Raw genomic sequence first — 22,803 nt, 5'->3', positions numbered from 1 at the left:
CAACTAGAAAGAATATTACACCTAGACTTTCATGTGTCCATCACCCAGCTTCAACAATTATAAAACACATGGTCAAGGTTGTGTTCACCTAGACCTTGATCTATTTCCCTGTTAACTCCCACCCACACCCCCACCCCAACAGATTATTTTGAATCAAATCCTAGACATATCATTTCATCCATAAAATTTCCAGTTTCTATCTCTAAAAAATAAAAGACATTTAAAAACAACCACACAACCATAAATATCACATTTCAAAATTTTAACAATAATCAAACATGTAGACATTGTTTACATTCCCCCAACTGTCATAAATGTCCATAGGTTCCCACTAGTTGATTTGTCTAAGTGTCTTTAAACTTAGGTTCCCTTTCCCTTTCTATTTTCCTTGCAATGTATTTATTGAGGAAAGAGAGTTGTCTGTCCTGAAGTTTCTCAACATCTGGATAGGATATGGTTTTAATTCCTTAACATGGCACAACAGAAACCTCAGCATAGCACACGAAACTGTGGTTACCCAGCCTAGTCTATCACTCTATACTACATACTCTGTATTCTGGCAACGCCAAACTGCTTGTAGTTCCTAGAACATACCATGCTGTTACACCCTTCTTTGCCCTTGCGATGCCCCCTCTCTTTCCTTCTAACAATCCTCTTGGCCTCAAGTTCTTTGGACACTGAGGACTCAGTAAAGATTATTTTCTACTCCCCCACTTAGCCATACTTACCCACCACAGTTGGCTCCGTTGGTACCTAGATGCATGCGGGGTTCACTCGAGGCAAGCTTGATCAGCTCATTCCATTCCTTCTGCCACTCATCCTCTGTGTAAACCAGCCCTGACTGTGTGAAAGACAGGCAGGAGAGATGAAGCAATTAGAGGCTAGGTTCTCAAGGCAGTAGCTGTTCAACTCAGTCACACTGTCCCACTGCCTACTCTCTTGGCCTTGGCTTATAATGTGTACTACAAAGTCACAACTCTTCTCCCTTTCCTAGTCAAGATCCACAGAAGTTTCTGCTCTCTCTCACACTTCTTCTTCCACTCTTTTCTAGCCCATTGCGGTCTAGCTTCTGTTTCTTTCCTCAGCCTACGCGCCTTACCCCATTTACATGACTTCACCTAACCGACTCTGGCAAAGGATAATGACCTTCTAATTCCCAAATTCAGTGGATTCTTTGGTTCTCATCTTTCTCAGCCTTCACACAGATTTCAACTCCTTGTTAAACTTCCTTTTCCTTTAGCTTCCACAATACTACTTTCTCCTGTCTCTCTCAACTCTGTCCACCCTAGCAATATTGGTGTTGTGTCAACAATATCAGCAGCCTTGCTCCCTTCTGGGTGATTTCTTCTACTGCCATAATCTCATCTACTGCCATCTATATGCTCAGGACTCTAAAATGTCCCCTCCAGTCCAGACTTCGTCTTAATTTCTATATTCATATCCAGCTGCCTACTGAAGATGGCTACCTGCCCATGACTATCTCAAACTCTATGGAGTCAAAACTGAACTCCTACCTCTTCCAACACCCCACTCTTCCTCCTGTATCCCTGCCTTAGTGAAGAGCACAGAGTAACAGCCAAACACCCAAGCTAGAAACCAGGGAGGGTACCAAAGACTCCCCTCCTTGTACCCATTCCACACCTGGATTCCTTAGTCAACAATGATAAAGCATGAACTACTGTGATGGACCCTTAAATGGTATCACTACTCCAGTCTGCATTCTTCTCATCCACCTCCTACAATGCTAACAGAAAGATTTTTCCAAAATTAAAATCTGATGTTTGCATCCTGTCACAAATTCTTTTCAGAACCATCGTTACCTACTAGATATAGCTCAAACTCCATAAGCATAGCATACAAAGTCCACTTCCTGGCCCCTACCCACCTCTCGAAGGCATCATTTAATTATCTGTAATTCCTTGAATGCACTGTGTTACTTTGTGCTTGAGCCTTCGTCTAGCTTGTTCCTTGTCTGGAGCAGCCTACTCCCTGCCACCTGGTGAACAGTTTCTCCACTGTCAGGACAGAATTCAAGTATTTTCTTCTCTATAGCCTTTCCTAAATCTTCCGGGTAGATCCACTCCTGCCTTTGTGGTCTCCCTCCTCAACTGCTATATAGACTTCATCACAGAAACCATAACCTGTTACCTTGGTGCAATTATGTATTTACATGTCGGTCTCCTACTACTACTCTTACGGGCCAGGAGCACATTTTAGGCAACATGCTAGTGCCTATGATGTGATCAGTAATCAAGAAATGCATGCTGAATGAAACTATAATTTTTAGCAAAGGAATGGGAGAAGTGATACAAATAATTTAAAAATATCATTTGGCTTTAGAATATACATGATAATTTGGGAGATGAGTCTGTGTTGTTAATTGTAATTTGGCTTACGCTAATATTTACATGAGTTTATACTGCTTAAACACACATTGACAGAGTAGAAAGAGTCACACTGGAAACGTGAAGGGCATGAGGAACAAATTTTAGAATTAAAGAGCTGTTATAAGCACATTTAATCTTAATAACAAAAAAGTGACAAAGCTATTTTCTGTTTGTAAAATTCTGTAACAAAGTTTTCTATTAAAAATAAAAAGAACTGGGGCGCCTGGGTGGCGCAGTCGGTTAAGCGTCCGACTTCAGCCAGGTCACGATCTCGCGGTCCGTGAGTTCGAGCCCCGCGTCAGGCTCTGGGCTGATGGCTCGGAGCCTGGAGCCTGTTTCCGATTCTGTGTCTCCCTCTCTCTCTGCCCCTCCCCTGTTCATGCTCTGTCTCTCTCTGTCCCAAAAATAAATTAAAAAAAAAAAATAATAATAAAAAAAAAAAAATAAAAATAAAAAGAACAATGCACAGGCAATACATACTGGGTGCTCTGGTCCCTCTCCGTCTTCCTCTCACCTATTTCAGCTTCCTGTTTTTATACACACAGCCACTAGATGGTGTACTCTTCTAGCCTGAGAATGTACTTATTGGTTTTTTTTGATTTTTTTCTTTTTTTAAGCCTATTTATTTAAACAATCTCTACACTTGACGTGGGGCTAAACTCACAGCCCCGAGATCAAGAGCCACATGTTCTACTGACTGAGCCAGTCAGGCACCCCATCCTCACTGAATTGGTTGACACCAATTTCAACACAAAACAAGAAGCCCTGAGAAATCAAAACCAATTTAGTTTGTGTGGTATTTGGTCCTGATTACCCCCCAGTCCCTCACACCTCCCTCCATTCCCACATCCAAGGTGCTGTATAATACTTTAAATGGTCTCAACTAAAACACTTTTCTAGGCCACATTTTCAGTATCGAACTTTTACTTAATAGCTAAATGCTCTAGTCTGGCCTTCTCTGGACTCTGGAGTAGGCAAATGTAAGGTTCGGGTATGGAGTGAAGTCAGTGGTGAAGAAGGCCGGTTCTCGAGGCCGGTTCTGGCTCAGGCCAAAGGAGCTCTCCACGAGGTCCGTGTCAGCTAACCAGGGAGCGTGGGATTCGGTGGTAGTGAAGAGGGCCGTCCACTTGGCCTCACCCCTGTGCGTCTATTTCCCCTCAGGAATTCTCTGGGGAAGACTGGGTGATCAAAGACAGCACTCTGATCTTAATACTATCCTAATTTTAACGACGGTTCTTTGTTTTTAAGAAAGAAACATGACACATTCTACCTACATATTTTAATCTTCAGGACATAAAATTCTAATAACTAAAAAAAAAAAAACAAAACAGAACCTCTTAGTTCTATACAATGGCCAGTTATTACACAGCAATAAAAGGTGACAAGAAAGAAGATGGAAAGAAAAAGGAAAGTTTCTGAAAAGACAATCCCATATTTAGGCCAGAGCACCCAGCCATAAAAATGGCCAAAAAAAAAAAAAAAAAAGACACACAAAGAGCATGAGATAAACACAGAAGACAGAGAAAACCAGAGGAAAAGGAAAGAGGGAGACCTGTTATCTTTATGGAAATGTACAGAATCATTATTATATTAAAGTGAGGGGTCGGCAAACTCTTTCATTGTTCTGTCATAACTGCCAGTCAATCTTTTAGGCTTTGCGAGCCATATGCAACTACTCTATTCTGCTGCTGTTCTAGTCTACATGAGGAAAGCACTTAACATAAACAAACACACATAAATGAATGGGCAGGGCTGTGTTCCAATAAATTTTTCTTCTTCTTTTTTTTGTTTTATAAAACCGTGGGTGGGATTTGTCCCACAGGCCATAGTTTGCCCAACCCCTGTTATGGGGATGGAAAGTACACAGAAAATACAAACAGTCCATTGTTACTTTCTTATACAAAAGCAGTCTCAACATCTGCTGAACCCCTGAAAAGTACAATTAAAACTCAATTTAACAGGCATGTTTTTAAGATTTTCAAACAGAGTACATGAAAAGCAAATAGTACATACAGCCAACAACATTTTTAAGCATTTACATTTTTATAAGGATTGAAAACACAGAAGTCCTTAAAAATTGGTCTAGCCTTATTAGAGGCCAAAAAACCCAAAACAATACAAAAATCCTGTGGACTTGTCATTATCTTATTTTGCAAAAGACTGCTACTGAAGGCTTCCTGAGCACCTACCCGATGAGAAGCACAACATTAGCTACCTCCTCTATAGGTCTCGGCTTCCCCACACTAGTTCTCGTGACTGTATCAGGCAGGCATCGGCCCTATGGCATCGTCTGCATTTTCTACAATTTCCAGGATTACAAGAGGAGCGCCAACTGATTAAACCCCAGCAGACACTGCCTACTGGGAAGCACAGAGCATTTTGTGTAGCTAACTCTGGGGAGTAAGGTGCTCCCACCCAAACTCCTTCACCTCCTTATTCTGCTGTGTTTGCTGCCACCTCCAGCGCCGTTTTAATGCTTCCTTCTCAGCTCCTTTCTCCATCAGTGCATACAAAGCTTTACGCAACATCAAGTCCCGATCATGGAAACCCCACATGCCTGTGGCAAGGAAACATATCAGTAGGACACTTTACCATGACTTCACACCACTTATTAATTATGATGCACATACCCTACCATGAAGGAAATCAGGCTGAAGGCCAGGTTCAAAGAACCCACTGTGACATAGGGGAGAGCGACTTAATCATGAAAGAAAAGATGTTCCCACTCTGGAGGTTCAGGAACTTCGAGAACTTAACAGTGGGGGAATATACCACGTCCTACAAACTCCTGATAGAGAGCCCCTTATTCCCGACATAAGTCCAACAAACTAAAATACAGGGTAGCAGCAGATAAGATGGGTCTGGCACATGGCCATCAGCATCAAAGCTGGAGGGATGGTTGGAAAATGAAGACTTTTTAAAGATCTAAGGCAAAAGACACTGAATTATAAATAAGTTGTACAATTAAAGTAAGCAAATATCCCAGAAACCGATGAAAACACATCTTTTTTATATACCAGAAGAGTAAGCATTAAGTAGAATGATATCCACACATAGCTCTATAGCGCTTGTATGCTTGCTGCTCACTACTTCTGGGGGGCAGCTCTTGGAGCAGGGCCCATGCTAAGTCCTGGCTTCTCCATATGTCCTCTGAACAAGGCTAAAAATCCAGGGCAGAGCTCTCCTCCATCCCGTCCCGCATGCCCATGTGCATGTGCACACACACGAGCGCGTACACGAGCACGTACACACGCACTGTATCATTACTTCTGCCTAAGATCAAGGTTAGCCTGATCAAGTCCTGCACATGAGATTTAATTCTATTGCTTTCGGAGGGTATGGAACACCATCTTCAAGACTCACCTAGGGAGGCTGCATGGAGAAGGCAGTTTCCATCCCCAGTAGTTGCCAAAGGAAGCAGCCTCTGGCAGGTAGGGTCCACACTCACCCACCAGTTCAAACGCCCTACAGAAAAAGGAGGAAACGGAGAGGAGCAGATTATCCTTCCCACCCCCTTGCCCTCAAACAACTCCCAACTTGCCTCCACCCAAACTTGGGTAGGAAGCCTACCCAGAATAAAATCATCTGTTTGTCTTTATACCTTCGTCACTTACACCTAGTCCATCAGAAGCTGGAGAGCATGATTGGTTAGATCAGCAGTTGTTACACGGGGACCACTGATCTCATCAATACCCAAGGGACATTTGGCAGTATCTGGAAATATTTTTGGTTGTCACAATTGGTAGGGGGGATGCTACTGGCATCTAGTGGGTAGATGCCAGGGAGATTGCTAAACGTAATATAATGTACCAGGCAGCTCAAACAACAAAGAATTATCTGGTCCTAAATGTCAACAGTGCTAAGATTGAGCAACTCTGCGTTAGATGAGGAGGCCAAAGTCACAGGTTGAAATCTGTATTGGCTACTTGGTCTGGCTCTGATTCCTTCACTCTGCTCCGGAGACCAGGGAATATTGTGCCAGTGAATCTCAGCACAAACCCAACATCAGTAAAAGAAAAACCAAAGCATATAGTCCAAGTGTCATGTAAGTATCATCTGCATACGTGACAGTCAGCGTTGTCAGCTTGTATGTGGTATGACTTTAAAAACATGAGCAACAAGCAAAGTACATGAAACACCTAAGAAAATGAGTCTGTCCTGTACAGTCATTCACAATTGCCAACCCATTATTCGTATGAGGACAGTATTTTAAGAATCATGTTTAAAAATTTTCCTGAATTACCGAAAAGTCTACAGAAAGAAAAATTGGCCTATAATGTCACTAAGCCAGATAACGTGCTAACTTTTTAAAAAAGTATAAATAGATGCACACAGTTACCGAATGAAAAATGAAAGCTTCTTACCCATGCCCCTACTTCCTAGCCCCAGTCTTTCTTCCAAGGGAGTTTTTTAATACCTGACTAGCTTTTCCCAGAATTCCCAGCAGCCCCAACCCATCATATTAACTAATTTTAACAATAATTTAAGACAAACACAATTGTAAAGGCAAATAAATCTTTTGGGAAAGGTTCATGTAAACAAATGGAACTTCTAAATTAATCACCATCATACATCATCTATAGTTTGGGTCTTTCTGGTCACAAGGAGTTCCAGAGCCAACTGTAATTCGTTTGTATTTTTCTCCCCATGTCTGGATTTTTAGGCATTGATGACTGGGCCTTTCATGTGTATATCTGGTTTCCCTTCCATCAAACAGGAAACTTCCAGAGGAAAGTGTCTAATATGTGTCCTGAGAAGAAGCACCTAGCTCGGTGCATGTTTATCTGACTGATTCCTGACTCTGACTGCAGTCAGATCCCACATTTAGACTGGAAGCTATTGGTCAAGGCCAGCCCCTCCACGTGGCTGCCTCCAGGTGGAAAGCAGAGGGAAGGGCCTGGGAAAAGAAGCACTCACTGACCTGCCTGTTCCAAGGCAACCAACATGGACTGTTCAATAAGGTCTCTCTCTATGAAGCTGCGGAAGTCTTCGTTGTACACAGTGAGATCTGGAAGCTGGAAGGCACAGATGGGCATTTCCAGGGGGTGCTCACTGCTCCCCCCACCCCCACCATTGGAGGAGACATGGGATCGGGCCAGGGAAACAATGCTGGAGCTGGCGTGGGAGATGCCCCTAGACAGGCGTTTTTCTGCAATGAGAAATGGAGTTACCTTAGAACATACACAGCCCAGAGAACTTTCCACTCACATGGTGATAGTTACCTCTTGACAAGGGTTACCTCTTCTAGCACACAGGGGCTAGCTCTGAATCTAACTGGCTGCCACATTTCCCAACCCTTTTTCTCAAGCCAAATACAAATGGAGAAATATAGAAAGTAGTATTTTTGCAAGCACTTATATTAGCACCAAATATATATTCCGCTTTCTACCCTTTTTAAGAGAATTTGCCTGAACTTCTCCCCATGATTCTATCTTCTTTCAATTCCATTTCCCAACATAATAGGGACTCATTCAGTTGGCAACTTGGTCACTGTTTGGTAGGAAAAAGAGGAAATAAGGGAAGTGGGGCTTTCGTTTGGCTAGACTGAATCAAATAATCACTCTGATAATTCTCACTGTTTGGAGAACATAGGAAAGCATTTCCATTATAGAAAATTAATGATAAATCACCCGGGAACTTTCTTATCTACCATCAATATCATTTACTTACATTATTTACTACAACTTTTCTCGATACTCATATTTATCAGAACTGTAGAGGTACAGTCATTCTCACTTAACATGCTACAGAGAAAGACAATAACATAGACAGTGCCCCCAATCATTTCATTTGTTTCAATTACATGGCACTTACAATTCCCCAGCAGATATTCTGTGATCACAATCTGCTCAGTGTCATGTTACAATTCCTTTGCATGGCTTGAGTTATATCAAGATTATTAAAATCGCTAAAAATTATGTTGGGAAGTAGTTCTTAATGAAATACTTGCCAGAGATGACACACAAAGTCAATCAACAGTTGTCTAAAGTTATTTCATAGTGATGTTCTTTTTTAAACCATTTTTTTCAAGTATTTAAAAAGTACCAAAAAATAAAAATAAAAATAAATAAAATAAAAAAATAAAAAGTACCATAAGCCCGTGGTAAAAAATCAAAATACCATCAATAGGTGCAAAGTATTACAAAGAAATCTCCCTCATATTCAAAATTTCTGATCCCTTCCCCCGAAGCAAACTTTTGGATCCTTTTAGAATTTTTTATGCACACAGAAGCACATACAGCTTTTAAAATTTTAAAAAACACTAACAAGAACACACCATATAACTCTACTACATCTTACCTCTCTCAGTAGATTTTAGAGATGGTTCAAAAACAGCACATCAGGTTCTACTTAATTCTTTCCAATGGCTGCCGAGTACTCCACAACATAGAAGATTTTAATTTATTTAATGGACATTAAAGGCTGTTTTCAAGCTTTAACTTGTCCTTTTTTTTTCAAGCTTTCATTTCCAAGCTTTATGCCACATATGTGTATGTGTCTATTTATGTATGCATGTATATATTTATTTAAAGGACATATATATACGCCCACATGCACATACACATATATGATAAATTTCTAGAAATCAAATTGAGTCAGAGTACACATGCATTTTTAAATTTTGATAGACACTGACAAATATTAACCAAAGAGGTAAATGGCCATAATCCTTTGAATTTTACCTTTATGTACCTTATCACAACAACTAGATTGTTCTCCTTCCTCTAGTTCTCTCCCAGTATCTGCAAAAGGCCTTACTACAGAGTAATATTCAAGATGCAGTGAGACAGTGTGGTACCTTCATACAGGGTAATCCCCATAATGCACCAAGACACACTGAGGCCACCTCAGTTTGGCAGGGGAGGAATAGGGTCATTTCCAAAGGATGACTCCATTCAGCAGTCCCCTCTCTTCCTTTCTACTCCATCTACAGAAACACCCCCTCAGTTACCCCAGTACCTTGAACGATGTCATCCTGCCGCTGTAGGGTGGGCCGGGGAGGGCGGGCAGACTCTCTATCAGAAAACCCTTTTTCAGGGGTCCTGGAGCCACCACTCCCTTCACTAAAGGGTGGCGGCAGGTTCCCAGCACGAACTTGACGTAGCTGTTCAAAATCACTGAGGGCAGCACTCACGTCCCAATTCTTTCCTGGCAGGAGATAAAGCAAAAAGGGAACTGGGTGCTCAGAGTACAGGGAGATCGAGGAAAGACCTAGAACGGTCACTCAAACCACCTTCTCAAAACTAGCAAGCATGTGCTCATGAGCGTGTCCATCATTCTCCCAATCCTTACCCTGCTTTAATTTTCTTCATTAACACTTCACTGTGCGGTATCACAATTTATTTATTTACTTGTTGTCTATTTGCTAAGTCAGCTCTGTGAGCACTGACACTTTGTCTCTGGACTGAAAGGGCCCACGCAGACCTAGTGACCTTGTTTGACAGCTAACACAGAGGAAGCCTAAAGAAAGAATGAGCTAGTTTGCACCAGGGACAAGTACGACGAAAGCCCAGGTCTCTTAGTTCTGAGATCCAGAGAGTTCTTAGCCTAGACATGCTCTAGGACGTCCTAGACCATCTGAAACTGTGTATGAGCATTCTTCTATAGAAGGAGCTGACAGCTGTCATCAGCTTACCAAAAGGAAATGTTAACTGCCCCTAAATTTAAGAATCACTACTCTACTGAAGAAAAGACCCTAAATGGTAGATTTGTCATAATAGATTTTTCTACTGCCTTCTCCAGTTGTATTACTCAATAAATCATATTAAGACATAATCGTTCACACTTTTTTCTCTTCTATTCCATCTGCTACCCACTTAATTCAATTCCTATCACCCAGTGTCCCATCAATCCACTCTAAAGTATCCCATGAGATTAATCTTTTTAAAGCACAGTTCTTTTTTTGTTGTTGAGAGAGAGGGCACAAGTGAGCAAAGGGTGGGTGTGTGTGTGTGGGGGGGAGAGAGAGTGAGAAAGAGAGAGAGAGAGAGAGAGAATGAACCAGGGCACACCTGAAGTGGGGGCTCGTGGGTTTTTTTTACCCAAAGTGGGCTCATGTTCACCTGAAGCGGGGCTCGAGCTCACCCGATGTGGGGCACGAGCTCATCCAATGTGGGATTTGAACTCATGAACCATGAGATCATGACCTGAGCCAAAGTCAGATGCTTAACGACTGAGCCACCCAGGCGTCCTAAAGCACAGTTCTGATCATTTCAGTTCCACAATCAAAATCGTGAATTTCTTGCCACCGCCTACAGAATAAATTCTAGACTCCTGTGTCGGACATTCAAGGCTTTCTATGACCTGGCCTACTTTTTTTTTTTTTTTTTTTTTTTACATTTATTTATTTTTGGGAGACAGAGTGAAACAGAGTGTGATCGGGGGAGGGGCAGAGAGAGAAGGAGACAAAGAATCCGAAGTAGGGTCCAGGCTCTGAGCTGTCAGCACAGAGCCCAACGTGGGGCTCGAACCCACAAACCATTGAGATCATGACCTGAGCCAAAGTCGGACGCTCAGCCGACTGAGCCACCCAGGCGCCTCTATGACCTGGCCTACTTTTCCAGGTTTTTCTCTGTGCTTCAATTTCCCTGACTATGAAAATGGAGATGATTCCATGCTGGGCTGTTATGAAGATAAATGAATTAAAAGCCCTGGTACACAGAAAGCTTTATATATGTATTTATTGCTGTTGCTGTGATGTCTTGATATTATAATTCTCCAGTTAAGCTGCATGAATCATTAATGCCTAATGAATTTACTTCTGAACCATTACATTCACTATTTCTTCCAACTCCCTTTGCTCACACTGCATCAGTCATACTGGCCTCTGTGCCGTTTTCCTACAAACAGCTAAGACTGCTCCCACCTTTAGACTTTCCACCAACTATCCCCACTGCCTAGAAGGCTCTTTCCTCAATTTTTTCTACATAGACAACTCCTCATCTCCTTCTGGTATTTGTTCAAATGTCACATTCTTAATTAGGCCTGCCTTGATTACCCAAGTAAAAATCACAACCTATCTCACCATTTCCCTTATCATTTTCCATAGCACTTCACACCTTATAACATACTTTCCAATGACTTGGTTATCATGTTTATTATTTATTGACTGTGTTTCCTGCTATAATATAAGGCCAGTTTTATTTTATTCAAGCACCTAGAACCTGGCACATAGTAGGTATTCAATATATATTTGTTGAAGAATGAGGACTTTTTTCCTGACTCAACAAATGAACGAATGAAGGTTTACCACACAGTTGGAAATACAGAACACCGTACTGAACACTGACTCTGCATTTCCAACACTGTGGTAGACTCCTTAAAATCAGATCCTCCTAACAATCAGCTTGTCCAAAACTGAATGTCCATCCTCCTCCTCCTTTTATTCTTTTTATTTTTTAAGCATTTATTTATTTTTGAGACAGAGCATGAGCAGGGGAGGGGCAGAGAGAGAAGGAGATACAGAATCCTAAGTAAGCTTCAGGCTCTGAGCTGTCAGCCCAGAGCCTGAGGCAGGGCTCGAACTCATCAACCGCGAGATCGTGACCTGAGCCAAAGTGAGATGCTCAACTGACTGAGCCACCAACCGAAGGCGCCCCCCTTCATCATCCTCCTTCCTAAGACTTGCTTCATCTCCTTCTATATTTGATGCCAAATCCGTAATGGCATCACAAGCCCTCCAGGCCAGAAACTGGCCTCGTCTTCAGCTCCTCACTACTCAAACCTGACTCCTCTTCCCTCACTACCTAGTCAATGTTTGCGCTCATCACACATCTCTCAAAATCTGTTCTTTCTTGCCCATCTCTATTGTCACTGCCCCATGCATGTCTCATGATCATCCCCTGGTCTTTGGGAGGGGCTCAGCTAGTCTCTCTTCTGCTAATATCTCCCCTCTCAAATCTGTTCTTTACACTACAACCAAAGCTAGCTTTTAAAGAAAAAGCAAGAGAGAAAGACAAAGGCAGGGGGGAAAATGAGGATCAGGCCCTTTGATTTCCCTTCGAAATCCTATCTTAAATCCATCCACTTCTCTCTCTACTGCCACCACAGCACCACTATCATCTCCCACCTCAACTGTGGCAACAGACTTAACTGGGTCGACCACTTCTCTGGCCACCTTCTGATCCATTCTATAGCCTTCACCCAAAGCTCAAATCCAATCATGTCACTCCCCTGACTATAACGCTTCACCAGCTTCCCACTGAACACAGAATGAAATGGAAACTTCTTACCACAGTCTACAAAGGCCCCCGTATTCTGCTTCCTGCCTCTCTACTCATTTCCTACCACTCTTGCTCCACTCCTCCTACCTCGTGCCAAACTCTCTTTCACCTTGGGGTCCTTGCGTAAGCTTCTGTACTGATACTCTCTAGTCCATCCCTTTGTTTTGCTACCCTCACGCACTCTTCCGGGTTCAGCTCAAATGTCACTTTCTCAGAAAGGCCTTTCTGTATCCTACAACTAAATTAGGTTTCTCTCTTATACTTCCATACTACCCTCTCAACTTTTCCTTCATAACACAGAAGTGTGTGTGTGCGCGTGTGTGCACGCGCGAGTAAGCAAGACTGTGGGGGGGGGGGGGGGAGGGGGATTACATCGATATTAATTGTAACGTAATTGTGAAGAGCCAGCCTCTGAAACCAGATTGTCTGAGTTCAGATCCTCCTTAACTTCTCTGAACCTCAGTTTTTAAAACTGTAAAGTGGGATAATAAAACCTATAATGCAGAGTGACTTTAAGAATAAAATAATCTTATCTCAAGTACCTCACACATATTGAAGCGTACAGCATTCAACACATGTTACAAAAGGAAGAGGAAGCGTTTGAGCTGAATCCTGGAGGACGAGGAGAATTTGGGGAGAACAAAGGAGGAAGAGACACTGCAGACTTCAAAAACAATGTGACCAGGGAAAGGTGACAAGTGGGGCCAAGCTGAAACATAAGAAGGTGGCAGGAGATAAAACTGAAAATGCCAGTCAAGGGCAGAGTCATCCTGAATTAGATTACTGGAGTTTAAACCCAGACCTTCCATCTCCTAATTAACAGGTAGAAGCAAATGTCAAATTGTCACACCTTGCTAAGGCCAACAACCTAACCTGCCCCTTCCTCCACAGGCTTACCCATTTGTATCATTATATACTTCCATCGTCAAAAAACATCTGTTAATTATGACTCTAAGCAAAGGATTCTACTGACATGATTCCAAGCCTTGAGGATCTTAAAGTCTAGAATGTTCACATTTATGGGTATATACAGATATAAGTAAACGAAGGCAGCAAAATGAAAACATTAACTTAATTCACTCGACAAAGAACCATCTATACAAATTAGGGAAGAAAAGAAACAAAACCACGGATGATTCCAAATACAAAAACCCAAAAGTCATTTTTATAAAGAGGAAACCTTACAGATCTAGAATTACACTCTTAGTGGACTAATATAAAATTTCACTTGCATTACCATAGCACAAATTGACAGTGGAGAAAGCCACCCCCAAAATTCAAGGTAAAAGGGGGATTTGCATTTTAAAATTATGGTGAGTCATACACAAAGTCATCAGAAGCAACTTAAATGTAAGGCCTGCCATACACAAAGTACCTTTCGGATCACTTTAAACTGTTCCAAGTCATCCTAACAATAGCCTTTTATTCATTCATGTTTTATTTTTTTATGTTTATTTTTGAAAGAGAGAGAGAGAGAGAGAGTGTGTGAGCAGGGGAGGGCAGGCTCCAGGCTCCGAGCTGTCAGCACAGAGACTCAGGGCTCCAACTCACAAACCTCGAGATCATGACCTGAGCCAAAGTTGGACGCTTAACTGACTGAACCACCCAGGCGCCCCCACTATAGTCTTTTACTTTCTTCTCATGCTCCCCTCATGACTCCTTACCTTCCAGGAGATCTCGGGCCAGCCCAGGCTCTGCGCCTGTGGAACGGACAAAATCCGACAGGACAGCATCCATGTCCAGGGTCATGTGATCATTAAGTACTTTCAGGCAGCTGAGATAGGGTGGACATAGATCAAAACTCAGCCCTCCACCTGAGGAGGAAATAAACACATAAGGCTCAAATTACACTGAGACAGGATGATCACAGCCCAATTTCCGCAGCTTCCTAACCAAATGGGGAAACTATCCTGCCTCATTCATTTCAGTTGAATTTATTATGAAGAGCAACATTTACTTTCCTAATTCCCCATTAATTTCTTAACTACTAAATTAATCACAAAACTTAATGTCACTCTCAATGCTTTTCTTCTGTCTTTCTAGAGTATTCCATTTCCCTCCATCAGTTTGCTTACCCAAACTAATAGAAGGAAACAGCAGACTACCCACCCTGAAGAACTCCCCACCTTGTTTATTTCCTTCCTGGCATTTGCTATACCCTGAAATTATTTTAATTCATTGCTGTCTGGTCTCCTCCTCTAATATTTAAGTTTCTTGAAAGCTGAGTGCTTGTGTGTCTTGTTCACTAATGTATCCTCATCATGTATCACTTGGCACGGTGCCTGGCATACAGGCCCTCAGTAAATATTTGCTGAATGAATACTATACACTGAATAACTTTAGAGCTGACTAGTGTTCTGAGCCTGGCTGTGGACACGGAAGGAGCAAACTGACAGCTAAAACTACTCAAAATGAAACAATAAGCTATTACACAAAGCAGAGTAGAGATCCCAAAGGTACACAGAGTTCATTTTTGTCCATTGACTTCATGAACCCAGGAAACATGCCTTTCTCCACCCAGGACAAATGAACCAAATAAGTTCACCTGAAAAAGATCTCCTCTTTCAGACTTGACTTTGGCAGAAATTCTGTCCCTGACCTGATAGCCTGGCACCAATCCACATTCCTCTGAAGTTGGCAGTCCCAGCTGAGGAAGCAATAACAAAGTGAAGAACAATCTCTAACCAAATTTGGCCACGGTAGACCGGTTTAGTTCTCTGGAGAAGACGGCTTGTTCCTACAGTAACCATAACACACCTGTCCTACCACACCCACCAATCCCTTGCTTTTTTGGGGAAGGCCAAAAGTAGAATTCTCAAAGGTAAAACGTGACTCAGGTGACTCTCTTCAGAAACATCTTCTCGTAAACAACCTGAAGTCTAAGGGTGACTCAGATACTTTTTCTTCAAACGCCCCTTACCCCAGGACACAGCTTGTTCAGTGGTATGATCAGATCCTGATTTTCTGCATTCCTTAGAAATATTAAGGCAAATAAACAGCAATGATTTGTGAGTCATAAAGCCAGTAGGTCACTAACTTGGTGACACCGAATTTTTTGAGAGAGAGGGCAAAATACAAAGTATTCTCTCTTGTACGATTCCGGTAGTACAAGAGATCCATGAGTGCAGGGACGTGTTTTATTCATATTTGTAGCCCCAACACTTAGCACAGCACCTACAATATTGTAGGCAGTCAGTAAATGCCTGATGAGTAAATGATTAACTCAGTGAACCTCCACACCAGCCACCACCAAACCAATCAATTTTCAGCTTAAGTTAGCAGATAAGAAATTTCAGGGTCCTTCATGCTTTATATAATCCCTCTATTTCTAGATGGTCCTAATCCATCTTCCCAAGTTTCAGAAACTCTCCTTTCTGTTACTACTTCCACCACCCTCGGATCGTATGATTTTGACCTACACCTGTGTATGTTAGCTGGGTGGCTTTGGTCAAATTACTTACAGGGTTTCAGTTGCCTCTTGTATATCCTAGACTTGCATTTGATGACCTCTAAGATCCTTTCCAGGGTTAAAAAAAATGAACTTCAGTTCACTACAGCCTGACATGATCCTGACATTCTCTTTCGGTCTACATATTATCAATGTCTAATTTCCTTCCACTTCAGTATCACAATTGTGAGAAAAGGCTGCCAATGCATAAGGAACTTTTGGCCCAACATACCTCAAATTCAAACTGTTGAGTTATAATTAGTTTCTTACAATTTATACTTAAGAGTTAAATCCCTTCAGAATTCATAAATGAATGAGTGGCTTCCCCCTCCCCTGATACAGAGAAGAATTTCTTCTCCAAGACCATTTTAGTCCTTGTCTCAGAGGTCACAGGAGATGGGTGCAGCCCAAATAACTTAAAAGCATAACTAATGCTAAACCAAGAGCAGAGCAGCAAAATGAATTTCAATTTTCTCTTTAAAAAAAAAAAAATATGCAAAGGAACTTAGGAAAGCCACTATAACTTTCTGAAAGAATGTGGGAGATGTACAATAAACACACAAACGGCCGTCAGCAATAAGAGACAAGAGTTGATTAAGCCACACACGTGTAGGCAATTTCCCACCCAGCCAGACACAGGCTCCTGTGACTAAGAAACCAGTGAAAACCATCAATGCCATGCCATGGCATTACAGATCTCATTTGCCAACATAGTAGGTCATTCTTTCCAAAAATTAGTTTTGGAAAGTAATGTAGAGATCCAACGGTTATCTAGAATTACTTGCTAAAAAATTCAAATACTAAACCAAACTTCTTGGCAGCACATTGTTGTACTTGATGCCTCCAGGTGCGGCCACAGACTCCACCCTAACCCCACCCACCAGGTGAGGACAGTAGCTTTTGTTACATCACCAGCAACACCGGGCTTGCGCTTCTCAAATTCCAAATGGGAAATATCCACAACACAGACTAAGACACACAGTCCTGGGCTCTGTCTCAGCACACAGGAACGAAAAAAAGAAAACACTGGCTTCCAAACTTTCACGCAAAGCAGAAGAGGCACTCAAACATATGTTGATTGAATCATGTATAGACAAATCTCAACTGGGGTCAAAACCCACCAATCCTCCAAGTGGACAAGACTAGTGATTACGTAATCCAGTGTCTGCCCCCATGCAGGAACCCTTCTATCACATCTCTGACAGAGAAGTCAGCCCGCCTCCACATCGATACAAGTTTTGATGGAGAACTCATTCCTTTGCCACATGTCCATCTTATTGTTGGACAACTCTAATTGTGAGAAAACGCTTTTCTAAACTAAATCACCAGCCCACCTCCCTCTGTAACTTTCACATAATGGCCTTTGTTCTCTTCTCTGGAACAATAAAATCTATTCCCAAGAATGATGGCATTTTCATAGAAAAGGATTAGAGAAAGCATTTCTTCACAGAAAAATGGGTTGTTTACAAATAAACAAATATAAGGCTTAAAAAGTCAGGTGGTTGCCCAAAGTCTGAACCCAGATATTTTGGACACATGCTCTCTCTACTGCACCACACTGCCTCCCAAGGCACTGTGGCATTACTGAACCCCAAACGACCCTGATTCTTACCCACTGAATTCTAAGAAAGGGCTGAGCCTCTCGCTCATATTTATTAAAGACCTAGACTCCTGCCTTATATTGCTCTCACTTTAAATCCTACCGTTTTCCTCAGCAATTCTGACACCCACCTGCACAATCCATCCAACGTTTCTGCCAGAGAGTTTCATAATCTCATCAAATGCAAAGACCTCCATCTCCACTCCAACGCCCCAGTCCTGGACCCTGCCATCTCCTAAAATTACTGCACCTCTGTACTTTCAACTTCCAACACCTTACTTTGGCTACAACCTCATCTTGCTTCCAGCCTTCCCTCTCCACTACTAAACCTGCTCTCTTAATTCAAGATATCCTCACCTCAGACTAAGACATCCAATTCCTTATTCACCTTATTCACTAATTCAACAAAAATCATGGAGTGCCTACTATGTGTTAGGTGCGCTATGGTCAGGATTAGAGACACAACAATGAACTAGATAGATACAATCTTTATCCTCACAAAGATTCTAGTCTGGAGGGGTAAAAAAAAACCCACAAAATTTCATAGAAGATTATAATAAAGAAATGCCCAGGAAATGGGTATTATCTCTTACAGGGAGTCAGAAAAAGCTTTCCCAAGGAAGTGCTATTACATCTAAGGACCAAGGAATGAGTAGAAATTGGAGACAAGCTGGGAAAGAAAGAATACCCCAAGCAGAGGAAACCTGGCTCAACGTTCTGTGGTAGGAAGAAACACAGAGGTGAGAATGGTACAAAATGAGAATTAGGAGAGGCCTAGTGGACCCTGTTAAAGATTGAGATTTTATCCTAAAAGTAACGAGAAGCCATTGAAGGGTTGGAAGTAGGGACTGGGCATGATCAGATTTGAAATATCAAAAGATCTCCCTGGTTGTAGTGAGAAGAAGAATGTGGAAGGAACACACGGATTTAAGGAAACTGGTTGGGAAATTATTGCAAAGACGTGATGGTGAGCTGGACGAGGATGACAGCAGTGGCGATGAAGAAAAATGGATAGATGCTACTTTGTCCCTTCTTGCCTAATTGAATATGAACCCAAAGACCGATCACTTATTTTCCTGTAAAAGCCTAGTTCTGCTGTCCGTCTAGTTCACTGGCCCGATAGGGATGGCTCTCCCATTCAACTTCTCTGCTATCTGAGGTTCCTGAGCAAGACGAGATCACATAACCACGCAGGGCAACCCAACTACAAATTAATGGTATCCAGTCTCATTACTTTCAATGAAACACTGCTGTCTCCGCTTGACTTTGGTACAAGTCAACCCATCTTCTCGGCTACTGACCCACACCTCCACCATTCTCCTACCCAATCCTCATCACCTCCCTTACTCCTAACATGTGATCTTGCCTCTGACTTCACAGAAAAAAATTATGAAACAAGGCGAGAGGGATTCCTTCGTGTTTCCTCCCCTGTCCCCACCTGCCAGTTGCTCTTCTCCTCCATCCTGCAAAACTCCTTAAGAGCGACAACATCCACTGATGCCACTTCCTCACCTTAGGTGCAGTGCTCATCCTGCCAAAATGTGCTTCTACTGAAGGAGAGTGAGTGGCACTGACTTACAGTAAGGTCATCACAATCACCCTTACTGCTTATCTGAAGTGTTCTCTCTTTGTAGCACTTGACGCTGGTCACTCTTCCTGCCTCTCTGGCTCTGTGTCTTGGTCACCTTCGCGGACTCCTCTTCCTGTGCCTGCACCAAGGGTGAGTGCACCCAAGGCTCTACCTCTGGCCTTCATCTCATTTTATATCACCTCCACCAGAAACGTCATTCATGCCCCTCAGCACTCGATGCTGATGACCTTAAACGTATTCACAGCCCCAAACTCTCCACCTCACCTCCTACATGCCCTTCAAACACAGCACATAAAAACATGATCTCAGGGGCCTCCTGTGTGGCTCAGGTCATGATCTCACGGTTCCTGAGTTTGAGCCCTGCGTCAGGCTCAGTGCTGACAGCTCAGAGCCCGGAGCCTGCTTTGGATTCTGTGTCTCCCTCTCTGCTCCTCCCCTGCTCATACTCTGTGTCTCTCTCTCAAAAATAAAGATTAAAAAAAAATTTTTTTTAATAAAAAAAAAAATCTCATTCTCTCATATCTGTCCTTCCCCCTTCCAAAGTACTCCTCTTCCAGTACGCCTATTCTAGCAAATGGTACCATCGCCCCTCCCCCCATCATCCAATCAATCACAAAAGCCTGGGAGCCACCCTGGACTTCTCTCTTACTTTATCCTCACTCACAAATAGTCCATTATGAAGTGCTACTCATTTTCCCTTTAAAATTTCTCCGATCCATCCCACACTCTCCATAAGCTACAACTCTTATTCTCTCTCAGATTTTCATAACCTGCACTCCAGGAAACAGCTTCCTAATTTCTCCCTCCTCCTCTCTCCAGTCATTGCTTGCTTATGGAGGCTGGTCAATCTAAAATGTGAATATGTATTATATCTCACTGCTCTAAATTCTTCAATGACTAAAACTTAAGATTCCTTCACAATCTGGCTCTCCCTGACCCTCCTGCCTTATTCACCTGCCACCATTCCCCTTTCTGTGCTGGTAGTTCCCCAAGTACACCATGTGCTCACATTTCAGTTCCTTTGCCTATGTTGTCCCCTCTGCCTGGAATGACTTATGGCCTAGCAGGTGAATTCTTATCTCTTCTATAAGACTAACTCAGTACTACCTTATTTTCAAAACATTCTCTGGCTTCCCAACTTAAGTTGCCCACTCCCTCCTTGCTGCTGCACCTGGTACTCTACCACTATTATATTATTTATCACACCAGAGTACTTGTATTTATTTACACATTTGTTTCCACCACACACACACACACACACACACACACACACTAGAATGGATGATAATCAGATAATCAGTGTTGTAAACAGGTAAATCTAAAACAGTGGTCATTGTAAAGACATGTGCTTGTTATATGATCTTATTTGCAACAAATTTCTCTTCCTTAAACACTGTTTAACTCAGACTAATATTACATTCGGTCTGCATGGTCTGAGGGCCCAACTACTTAGTAACAGAGAAAAATGACCCAAAATTAAATACCGATTATAGATAACAGAGCTATGTTAAAATGTCTGAGAAACTACTGACCCTACATTTTCTCGTCTGCCACGTTCCCCCAAAGCATCCACGTTCTCACATTATACCCTCTCCCGGTTCCAGTGATGCACTACAGCTGTGTCTGAGTCCCCTCCAACTCCTCCCAAAACTCACTGGAAAACCACAACACTTAAGGCTGTCAAGAATTTTCAAAGGTCAGAGACTCCTCCATGTCTATGATGTCAGTCCCAAGGAATCCAGACAGGGAGAAAGAGGAGGGTCAAAAAGCCTTAGAAATTTCACACAATTCTTGATTAGTGGGAGGGAAAAATGAAAGACTCTGTTGGCAGATTGTTTTTAATTAATATGGATCGTTCCAAGTGAAAGAAACAAAATACAACCTTCTTAGAAAAAAGAGAACATGACCAAATTCCATACGAAAGAGACCTGTGTAAACCTATGTTACAACCCAGAGATGATAAGATGGCTCTAAAAGGAAAAAAAGAAGTGACAGGAAGTAACATGCATTAAAGCTTCAGACATTATTTCACTTTAACATCCAAGCAACACGAAGAGGTTTGTTTGTATCATTAACCCTACCTCATGGATGAAGTTGCCAAAGCTCATAAAGGTTAGGGAATCCACTCAAGATTACACAGGTAAGAAGCGGCAGGACCAGGATTTTCATGAACCCAGCCTATATGACCCCCAAGACCGGACCTGGCACTACAGCACACCCCATCCAGCGCGGAGGACTGAAAAAGCACGTGCCGTCCACCTGCCCTATTTCAACTCTTTTCAACACTACACTGAGAGAGAGAAATGGTTCTGGATTCAGGCAGATCTAGGTTCAAATCCCAGTCTACTACTAAGGGCTATGTTATCATGGGTAAGTAATACAACCATTTTGTGTCTCCATTTCTTTATGTATAAAACAGAGAAAATATCTGCATTTCAGACCTCTTGGTAGGATTAAATATCCGAAGATACGTTAGGGCAGTGCCTAACACACACAGCAAGTCCTCAAAAAAGGTCAGCTGCCTTCCTTCTGCCTAACTCCCCCCACATACTCTGCCTCACTCCACTGCTACCCAATACAGCCCGTGGTATCTTTCCTCCAAAAGCTCTCACCACTCCTCCTTAACAAACCCTCAGGTCTCCCAGCCATTTCCAAGGCACAGTCAACACACGCACACAGGACCCAGTCTATCATTCCCATTCCAGTGTCTTTCAACTCCTTGAGCCTCAAAGAAAACTCACAAAGGGCCTCCTTTGGTTGTACCTTCTACCAGACGGTCCCTCAAAAATAACAGCAAAAGAAAACTATCTGTACTCTCCCGGACATACAGACACAGCTGAATAGCTCATTTATTCCCAAATTTCCAGGAATAGCAAATTCACACATATTTACTGAAACCCTAATGTCTTTAATCTACCAGTCCTTCCTCCCCACCTTTCCCCCTTACTACTCTATTCATTCCAGATTCAAAGATTTTAGAATAGTCTCTTAATTTCATGCATGTTGTCTATTTTGGGGGGACAAAAACAAATGTTTACATCTCCTCCTACTCACCCTGCACAATTCTGGATTGTTTTCTACCACCACTATAGTGTATACCCAAGGAAAATCCACTTTCTCTCCCTAAATCAAACTTAAGAGAAAAAGCTCAACCCAAAAAAACTCTATCATATAATTTACCATTCCCAAACAATGTATTGGTTTACCATATGCTATTGTGTGGATACAGCCCAGTAAGGACTCAAGAATTGGTCCTGTGGCTTTATCACTATCAGTGGTACATGCAGAACAAGAACAAGATTTAACTATTTTTTAAAAAGTTTCTAGATTTTGGGGGCACCTCAGTGGCTCAGTCAGTTAAGTGTCCAAGTCTTGATCTCAGCTCAGGTCTTGATCTCAGGGTTGTGAGTTCAAGCCCCACACTGGGCTCTGTGCTGGGCATGAAGCCTACTTAAAAAAAAAAAGTTTCTAGCTTTTTAAATCAGGCCCACAAATAGCAGAAATGAATCTCTAAGAGACAAATTTATTAACAGCCAAATGCTAATACAGAGATC

General features: G+C 42.2%; 1 protein-coding gene across 3 annotated transcripts in view; it reads right to left on the bottom strand.

Annotated features, from left to right (window-relative positions):
• OTUD7B (OTU deubiquitinase 7B) overlaps positions 1-22,803 on the bottom strand; it is a 54,598-nt gene that overhangs the window by 9,613 nt on the left and 22,182 nt on the right. Inside the window, exons 1-7 of one of the 3 annotated variants that reach the window (XM_078451476.2) lie at positions 16,072-16,095; positions 14,275-14,424; positions 9,348-9,536; positions 7,309-7,536; positions 5,751-5,852; positions 4,817-4,944; positions 729-841 (exon numbers count right to left, since the gene is read on the bottom strand). In XM_078451476.2, the coding sequence (XP_078307602.2) occupies positions 729-841; positions 4,817-4,944; positions 5,751-5,852; positions 7,309-7,536; positions 9,348-9,536; positions 14,275-14,359 (845 nt within the window). In that variant the 5' untranslated portion in view covers positions 14,360-14,424; positions 16,072-16,095. Of the gene's footprint in view, positions 1-728; positions 842-4,816; positions 4,945-5,750; positions 5,853-7,308; positions 7,537-9,347; positions 9,537-14,274; positions 14,425-15,155; positions 15,257-16,071; positions 16,096-22,803 lie in introns of those variants that run through there. The other 2 variants (XM_060622386.3, XM_060622385.3) reach the window with 2 other exon arrangements.

This window comes from Panthera onca, chromosome C1 (genome assembly GCF_046562875.1).
Source record: "Panthera onca isolate mPanOnc1 chromosome C1, mPanOnc1 haplotype 2, whole genome shotgun sequence".
Taxonomy (NCBI): Eukaryota; Metazoa; Chordata; class Mammalia; order Carnivora; family Felidae; genus Panthera; species Panthera onca.
The sequence above is the reverse complement of the archived record's forward strand: the minus strand, read 5'-3'. Positions and strand labels throughout refer to the sequence as shown.